Source organism: Austrofundulus limnaeus, unplaced genomic scaffold (assembly GCF_001266775.1).
Source record: "Austrofundulus limnaeus strain Quisiro unplaced genomic scaffold, Austrofundulus_limnaeus-1.0 Scaffold30, whole genome shotgun sequence".
Lineage (NCBI taxonomy): Eukaryota > Metazoa > Chordata > Actinopteri > Cyprinodontiformes > Rivulidae > Austrofundulus > Austrofundulus limnaeus.
The window spans coordinates 1,839,802-1,848,722 of NW_013952432.1; the positions used below are offsets into that span (position 1 = coordinate 1,839,802).

The 8,921-nt window shown below is 40.1% G+C and overlaps 2 protein-coding genes across 3 annotated transcripts in view; one reads left to right on the forward strand and one right to left on the reverse strand.

Annotated features, from left to right (window-relative positions):
• The window catches only part of acbd5a (acyl-CoA binding domain containing 5a), an 8,534-nt gene extending 3,953 nt beyond the window's left edge, over positions 1 to 4,581 (forward strand). For both annotated transcript variants that reach the window (XM_014005413.1, XM_014005414.1), the window contains 10 exons: positions 200 to 272; positions 349 to 466; positions 891 to 1,088; positions 1,180 to 1,356; positions 1,602 to 1,675; positions 1,769 to 1,967; positions 2,102 to 2,304; positions 2,981 to 3,040; positions 3,147 to 3,256; positions 3,357 to 4,581. In XM_014005413.1, coding sequence (XP_013860867.1) covers positions 200 to 272; positions 349 to 466; positions 891 to 1,088; positions 1,180 to 1,356; positions 1,602 to 1,675; positions 1,769 to 1,967; positions 2,102 to 2,304; positions 2,981 to 3,040; positions 3,147 to 3,256; positions 3,357 to 3,369 — 1,225 coding nt within the window. In that variant the 3' untranslated portion in view covers positions 3,370 to 4,581. The remainder of the gene's footprint in view (positions 1 to 199; positions 273 to 348; positions 467 to 890; positions 1,089 to 1,179; positions 1,357 to 1,601; positions 1,676 to 1,768; positions 1,968 to 2,101; positions 2,305 to 2,980; positions 3,041 to 3,146; positions 3,257 to 3,356) is intronic.
• Positions 4,582 to 5,200: 619 nt separating this feature from the next.
• The window catches only part of mastl (microtubule associated serine/threonine kinase-like), an 8,989-nt gene continuing 5,268 nt past the window's right edge, over positions 5,201 to 8,921 (reverse strand). The window contains exons 10-12 of the mRNA XM_014005416.1: positions 8,128 to 8,241; positions 7,917 to 8,018; positions 5,201 to 6,001 (exon numbers count right to left, since the gene is read on the reverse strand). Coding sequence (XP_013860870.1) covers positions 5,844 to 6,001; positions 7,917 to 8,018; positions 8,128 to 8,241 — 374 coding nt within the window. The 3' untranslated portion in view covers positions 5,201 to 5,843. The remainder of the gene's footprint in view (positions 6,002 to 7,916; positions 8,019 to 8,127; positions 8,242 to 8,921) is intronic.

Consider the following 8,921-nt stretch of genomic DNA (forward strand, 5'->3'; position numbering starts at 1 on the left):
AAAAATCGCAATATATTGCCTTGCTTACAGTATCGCAATATATCGGGATATATCGTATCGTGACCCTTTGTCATGATATGTATCGTATCGCCAAATTCTTGCCAATACACAGCCCTAGTCATAAATCTTTTGATGTGGCTCAGTTTACAATCTGATAATACAATGCATTTTTTTTTTCCGCTCACTTTGCCTCTGAAAGGGATGCTTGGAATTCTCTTGGAGATATGTCAAAAGAAGAAGCGATGGCAGCCTATGTTGAACAAATGAAGCTGGTATGTTTTTTTCTTTTAATTCTGGTTTTATATGGATTTTAAATGAACAATAAATAAACAGGAGTTGGATTCGCAGATCCTGGAGGGCATGCCCATAACCAATGAGGTGGAGGAGCTTCTGCGTGTCCTCGGCCCGTTCTACGAGCTGGTTGATGAGAAGAAAAAAATCTCCCAGATATCGGACCTGAGCACAGGTAGGGTTACCGCTCCCGTATTTCACTTTATGAGTTCAGAAACAGCACCCAGAGGTCCACGTCTTTACAATTTACCTCTTGTTGTACGCTCAGCCCGTTTGACTCAATTTGTCAGGCAACTGGAAGGCAAGTATATGACTGTGTACACACGCAGTGTGTTGATGTAGATTAGAATTAGTGTGTTGTTGTAGCTCACATGCTTTTAGTGTTTGACAACAGCTGTTATAAGTGAGGGAATTAAAGGGTCCCTTTGCTGTCAAAGAGTGACTCTTTCATCTGAAACAGACCATAGTATCCACTTTGTCCCTGAGGCAGATGCACCAGCAACTGAAATCTTGAGTTGTACCTGTGTTAGAATGTAAAACTGTATTTTTTTTTCTAGAAGGATTTGTGAAAATTAGTCTTAATCAATTTTGCTGTGCAGGATTTGGCACTATGCTAAATTCCCTTGAAACAAAAAGTGTTGCAAAAAGCATCATAAGAAACATGGAAATGAACAGCAGTCTGGAGTCTCAACCTGCCAGACTCAAAGTAAAAGAAGAAATGCAACAAGAGGAGGAGGAGGAAGAAGATGACGATGATGAAGAAGAGGAGAAAGAGGAGATAATGGAAGTTAGAAAAGGTAACAAAACTTATTTTTTAAGTGAGTTTGAACGTAAGTGTGTTTCGTTTAGTTTTTTAAATTGTTTTCGAAACTTTTTTTTTCTCTGCAGCCTCTCAACCAAAGAAAAAGAGTTCAACCAGGCGACACAAATCCTCCCACCTGAACGGGAAACTGGCTAACGGGGTCACCCCTCTGACGAACGGGAGTCACACCAGAGCCGCTCTGAACAGCGACAACTCTCAGGAGGGCTCGGTGGGCGAGCCTCTGCTCAACGGACACCACACAGGTTGGAAAAATAAAAAAATTTAATTGTGTTGTTGTTACACTCGCACACAACTTGCCGCCTGTCCTTGGGTATCAGTGGAGCACATGACCAGATAATCTGCTCAGCTTTAGTCTGAGAGCTGCAGCAGATCAACACACTGAATCTTTACTTATCAACTGCTCCTCACAGTTTTAATTCAGTAAAATCATGGACCTTTTGACACAAAGCCTTAAACTAATCAAACACTCTTCATATTTTACATCCAGGAACCAATCACCTGGCCAGCGACTCAGACAGTGAAGTCTACTGTGATTCTGTGGACCAGTTCGGCCAAGAAGAGGCAAGCAAAAAAAACCCAAAAAAAACACAAATCTGGGTCATATTGAAATAATTTGTCTAGGTCGGAGTAATTTATTTAGTTCGCTAATTCTAGAACTCGGAGCACAACCGATCTCTGGACGACCTGGATGAAGAGAGCCACGTCCTGCTGCCTGTGGAGGAGCTGCAGGAGGATGCTCAGGATCCTCCGCAGGCCGTTCGATGTGGGGGTGAAGATGGAGAGGCAGGCGGGACACACAAACAGAGACTTGATGTGGACATGCCAGGCAGCTCCTCGTCTAGGAGAGGAAAGGGTAAGGTTGCACCTGCAGGACATTTAGACTCACAGAAGCTGGAGTCCAATCTGGTTTGCATAGTTAGAGGCACAAAACCCTTTAAGATGTATGAAGAATGGGCAGTAATGTTTGATTTTATTGTATATTTTTAGGCTCCAGGTCTCCGGGGCTCGGTCCAGGAGCTCCCATGCTGATACACGGCGGTAGAGATGGTGACGGCGAACGGTGGAAGGGTGCAGTAACACCCGGAGGGAGCCTGAATGAGCAGATTGTTGTGGCACTGGCCAGGCTGCAGGAAGATATGCAAAGTGTTCTGGAGAGGCTGCGCACCCTGGAGGCTCTCACTGCCAGCCAGGTCAGAGCAGCCTGCTGTCATTATTAACTTACCTCAGGATGAAACACTAGAGAGGAACCTTAGTCCTAATGAATCATTCGTGAATTTATCTCACTTTGACCTGTTAATGAACTTACAAATAGCCAAATATATTTATTATTATTTTGTTAGTAGTCCTCAATTTTCAGCAAAAACAATTGAATATTTAAAAACTGGAACGTGTGGTTAAACAAACAATTTCTTGTGTTTGCTCAGTTCGATAAGCTGTGGTGGCCATCTTGAATCATGTTGACCCCAGAAGATAAACAGTTGTAATTGTACATCTTTTGATTTTTTTTTTTGTTTAATCCATCCAGTGGCCCTAATCAAGGACCATTTATGGCACATGTAGGTCAACAGACTTAAGATAATAAACTAAAATGGCTCGTTGGAAAACAGACAGCATTTAGTGGATGTTTCCATAACTGTAAGGAACTGACACAACTTAACATTAGGTTGTAAACAATGTTCATATCATCAGTTTTCTGTTTGTTTTCCACTGTTGGTAAAGTTTTAGTCTGGCCTTTTTTTTTCTCAGTAGAAGATAAGAGCTTTGTACTTTGACTTGGTAAAGAGCGTCAAGGACAGACCTTCATCAACGCAGTGCTTGTGAGTTTTTATGTTTGAGTAAAATTTTCCATTTTCTTTGGTTTTGCAGGCAAGATCAGTGGCTCTTTCTCCCACATATGGGTCACCTCCAGTGAAGAAGAAGAATTGGGTAAACAGTTTGTGATAGTATTAGGCAACATATTGGTGTTTTCCATGTGTTCTGCTTTTGAAAAGTACATCAAAGTAAAATATTTGCTCTTTTGTTCTGTACCTAGAAACCATCCTGGTGGCCTTTTGACATTTCACCAGCCAGCGTGGCCTTTGCCGTTATTTGGCCATTTGTGGTTCAGTGGCTTTTTCGTTTATATTTGCAAAGAAGACGAAGGTATGGTTTTTTAACTTTTTTTTAAAACAAGAATAAGCTTTGACACAATATTTTTTATGTCACACCTAATTAAAACATGTTTTTGGTCCTACTTTTACAGACGCATCAACTGATCCAGCTCCCAGTCCGAAACCTACGGGGCACAGCCATTAACGAGGCCCTAAAATGTCTTCAATTGGGCTGCTAATAGCTGCAACTTCCTCCTTCCTGCTGATTAAACTCACAGCCCACTAATTTGCTTTTGCACTATGAGAAAGGATTTCGGAGTAGAAGAAGTCTGATTTCTGGAGTGAGTTGCACTGCGCATGTCGTAAAGAGGGAACATGAATGTACGGGCCTGTGATTCAGTCAGGCCACTATACTGGAATCAGTTTTTTTTGTTTGAAATGGTTTGTGTTGAGAGAGAAAATCCATAGTTGAAATGTTGTCTGTTGGTTGTAGACCAACTACAGTAGCTTCTCGGTTATCTCTGAAAACGTAGGTTTTGTTGCACAAAAAAAAGTTCATAATTTCATTAGCTGCCCAGGTAATGCTGCTATAATAAAACATCATAATAATTGATGAATACAAGTGAAGATTGAATTTAAAACTGTACTGATGAGTGTGATTCTTCCTCTTAGAATAAGTAAATATTTATTGATTTTAATGTGTTTCAGTTAGGGCATTTTAGGCCAGATATCTAAATGAGGTTTGTTTGTTTTTCTGTAAAGTGGTTGGCTGAATTCATATCTGTATGACTCATCTGTCTTGCTTCATATCAGTTTATTCACATTAGGTTGGTCCAAATTTTTCACAAGTAGGAAAAAGTGCCTCATCGTCATTGTAAGGTACACTTATACTGTAGATTGCATTCAGATTTCTTAACATTCAGTTGTAGCTGTTTCAGGACTGGACCAAATGATCATTAATCGAACCATCTGTTGAGCCATGAGGTGGTGAGAAATTTCCACTCAGATTTCTGATAACGGATGCACAACGTTTCTGTTGTTTACGCTATGTTGTCATTACATGCTAACATTAAAACACTGTAATATATTTAATTTTTCATTAATGGAGATATTCATTATAAATTGTATACAGTAGCTGTACAGTTTAGATCAAAAAGCAATATTTTAATTGCATCTGTGTATTAATGTAGAATATATTTACAAAGACTCGTATGTGAATTACTGCTTTTCAGAGAAGAAATGTTTTAATAAAAAAATAAACAATGCTTTATCTTTTTACTGAGATGTACTGAAGCTTTCCTAACTGCTCTGCCCGTGCAGAGGAGTGTTTGCATGTGATAATCGCAGCTTAAAATAAAGTTTTAACAAGTCATTGAAGTCGCTTTGTGTTCTTTTCGAAAAGCTTTCGCTAATTTAGTCTGAAAGTTGCCGTGCAAATAGAAACATAAAATAAATTCAAGTTTCAGTGTTTGATTTTTTTAAACTGTTCAAGTATTCTGTACCTTTTTCATGCTGAAGCTAGGAAAAAAAATTAAGAAAAAAATGTTTACATTTTTCAAGTCTCCAATATTTCTGTTGCCAATGCAACTGAAAATTTTAACTTGGTTCTGATGAAAGATGCGTTTTCTTCCATAAATGACATGTCCTGAAATATTTATTTTAAAATGTACAAGCTTTATATCGAATATTGATAATCTATCCTAGCTCAAATTCAAAATATAGATTCAAACTATGATACTACCACCACCATGTACTAAAGATGGGAAGGAGTTTTGTCAAAACACATTGTTTTGATAGCATTTAGGTTCACCATGGGAAAAAAAAGGCACTACTGTAATCTGCTGTTTGTGAATTAACAGAATATTCTGTACTTTTTCTTTATTATTAGGCACATTTAAAGGCAAGTTTTTTTTTTATAAAGCTATTTATGGGATCTTTTTGTAAAACAGACTGTGGGTTTAGGTTGTGTAAGTATATCAACAAAAAAAACATAACACTTTAAAATTCTATAGTTTATTCCAAGCATTTTGATGTTGTAGGGAAAGTCTACAAAGTGCAACATATTAAAGACGTTTTATTGAGCATTTTTGGGTTTTTCCTTAGACCAGATAAAATATCAGGTCAAAAAGGATTAACTTGTAGTGTGGAAACAGAAAAGACATAAAAGCAGCAATTTCTGCTTGAAACAGAAGAACCAGCCCAACTGTAAAACAATGACAAAATATTAAGATTTACATGAAAAAACTAAATTTTCATGCGCACGAACCAGCGTTGCGGCCCTTCAAGAGAAATCTGAGGCCAGCCAAACCAGTCAACAAACCGCAGCAAAACAAAGAACAAATATGATCAACAAATGAACTCAAAACACAGGAAAAAAACCAGCAAATAATTCATAAAAGGACCTCGTTTAAAACATCTGACGACAAAGTAACACTGAGATTTTAAATAAAAATCCTTCCCACAGTATATAACTTGAACAAATAACCAGTGATTGCACATATTGTAAAAAAGAATTAGAGTGAAAAAAAGAGCTGACTGGAATCAACAAACATTTGTTTACGATTCTGTTTTAGTCATTACTGCTAAATTTTTAGCACTGTTAAAAAAATAAAAAAAATACACCACCACTCCAGCCAGAGCTACAGGCTGAAGCCAGACACGGTGATCTGCTGAGCGTTGTTTCTTGCCTCAAAATACGAGGTGTCCGTTTCGTCTTCAGGCTGAGGTATGAAGGGCATCGGCTGGTCCTGCAGGTTGTCCCAGTTCAGACCGTCAAACAGCGGGTGGCACTTGAGTTCTGGGGGAAGTTCAAAATCCACAATAAACAACAAAACAACACAGGCTGCATAGTTTGAGTGGGTGAATGAAACTGGCCTATTCTTAGCTTGACTGGTTTGAGAGGAGACAGACACAGTTTTGTTCTGGTCTTTTGAAGGCTCAAGAGTTAGTTCCACGTTTAATTTGCTCTAACAACTGCAAGTCTTTTATTTAGTCAGGAGCATCTCAAAATTAGATCTTTATTAGATGAATTAGGTGTTAAAAATACTGTTAAAAGACACACAGGTCTACCAGGCCACTAAAAAGGAAACCCATTTTTATGAAGGTGTGCCTGATCGGATTTTATTTAAATAAATTGTTCATTAGCCTGGAGGAGAGTAAAGATGTACAGCAGAGGAAAAGTTCCTTATATACAGTATTCCATAACCACCATATAAATATCCAACCTATAAACCTGAATAAATGTTGCAAAATTACATTTCACTGGGTATGCACCTTCACAAGAGAGCTTTTTTTTTAAAAAGAAACCTTGTGAAAACACATGGAAACACATCCAGTGTCTGATGCTGCAGATTAAACATGTTTCTGAGATGAACTCATTAGCTGCCTCAATGTTGGGTTTAGATGGATTTTATTGTTTTACTTTCCCAGAAGTTTCAGCGAAGGCTCAAGCTGCATCAAAGACAGAACCTTGAGTCATGTTTAAACACGGTGGTCGTGCGCCCTCCATTGCCCAATTCAATCCTATTCTTTTATGAAAATTAAGCCACACTTTAAATCTGTGGCTTATTATTACAGCTGGCAGACTGGGAATTGAAATTAGGAATTGAACTTTAACGTTTCGATTCTCCCAGTTCTGTTCATAATTTTTATGGACAGAATTTCTAGGCACAGCCAAGGTGTTGAGGGGATCCGTTTTGGTGACCTTAGGATCCCATCTCTGCTTTTTGTGGATGATGTGGTCCTAGTGGCTTCATCAGATCGTGATCTCCAGCTCTCACTGGAGCGGTTCGCAGCCGAGTGTGAAGCGACCGGGATGAGGATCAGTGCCTCCAAATCTGAGACCATGGACTTGAGTCGGAAAAGGGTAGGGTGCCTGCTCCGGGTCAGTAGGAGGTCCTGCCCCAAGTGGAGGAGTTTAGATTTCTCGGGGTCTTGTTCACGAATGAGGGAAGAATGGAGTGGGAGGTTGACAGGCGGATTGGTGCTGCATCTGCAGTGATGCGGGTGTTGTACCGGTCTGTCGTGGTGAAGCGAGAGCTGAGCCAGAAGGTAAAGCTCTTGGTTTACCATTCGGTCTATGTTCCTACCCTCATTTATGGTCACAAGCTTTGGGTAGTGACTAAAGGGACAAGATCGCGGATACAAGCGGCTGAAATGAGTTTCCTCTGCAGGGTGGCTGGGCTCTCCCTTAGAGATAGGGTGAGAAGCTCAGTCATCCAGGAGGGACTCAGAGTAGAGCCACTGCTTCTCCACGTCGAGAGGAGCCAGTTGAGGTTGATCGGGCATCTGGTTAGGATGCCTCCTAGACGCCTCCCTGGTGAGGTGTTCCAGGCATGTCCCACTGGGAGGAGGCCCAGAGGAAGACCCAGGACACGCTGGAGGGACTATGTTTCTCAGCTGGCCTGGGAACACTTTGGGATTCCCATAGATGAGCTGGCCCAAGTGGCCGGGGAGAGGGAAGTCTGGATCTCTCTGCTTAGGCTGCTGCCCCCGCGACCCGACCCCGGATAAGTGGAAGAAAACGGACAGACGGACGGACGGACAGATCGTTCAAATTTTTAGTTCCGGTTCCAATCAGTCCTCCAGACTCGATGCCCAACCCTGTTAACAACACTAGATCTTTAATGAGTCCAATTTAACAGTTTGGGAATCAAAATGTTTAAAAATAAAAAATTCTACAAATAATTTTATTTTCAAGAGATGATTCTTACCCTTTAGACCGGAACGCTTTGTCACGTCCATGGTGAGCAGGATTTCAATTGCATTCCTTGAGTTTGCAGACAGTTCCTCCTCTCCTTCAGGCCAGGGAATGTCTAACAAAAAAAAGACAATCAGGTGGCAAAAAGAAGCAAGAGATAACAGCATTAAAGTTGGGCTCTATGAAACACTGGTTTTGTGTTGAGGTATGTAACCCGAGCCCACCTCTATTGAGGATATTCTGGAAAACCAATTGAGGCGTCTCGTCATTAAATGGTGGGACACCTGTGAGAAATTCAAACAGACACACGCCGAGCGCCCACCAGTCCACCATGCAGTCTGTTTGGGTAAAAAGAATAAATGAATTGAGCTGCAGCAGACTACAAACATCTCCCTCTGATTCCTGTTAGTGTGAACTGACTGTTCTGCAGTGGCTGAAGCAGAAACTACATTAGACTAATAAGCATGAAGTGATTCAGTTTAGCACTCATCCACTCATATGTGTAACTGGAGAATTACAGATTTGATTCACTTTAATACACATGCAGACAATAACAGGTAGCCTGAGATGTCATTACAAACCATGAAAGTTAAGTCTATTGCATTTAAATGTTGATATTTATGACTAATAATAAGTAAATTCTGCTCCTCATCAACTGCATCAGTTTCAACCATCATCCCTATTTATTAATTTCGGTAAACAAATATTGAAAACATGACAGATTGCAAAAAGACATTGTGCAACAGACTTTATCTTTGTGTAACGTATGCAAAAAGCCTCAGCACACTGACCCCAACCCTATAGATTTCAAAAGCAGAATACCCCATCTGTCCGGTTAAAAAGCATGTCAGCCTCCACATTCACCCGTTAACAATGGTGTTACAGTGTTTCCCCTAGGAAATTGGTCTTGGCGGGGGGTGGGGGGGGACTTGTTTTATAAAAACATAAATTTACGTGACTCACCTGCAATTATGTTAATAAATTTACACATACATGAATATTTAATTGCCCAACTACA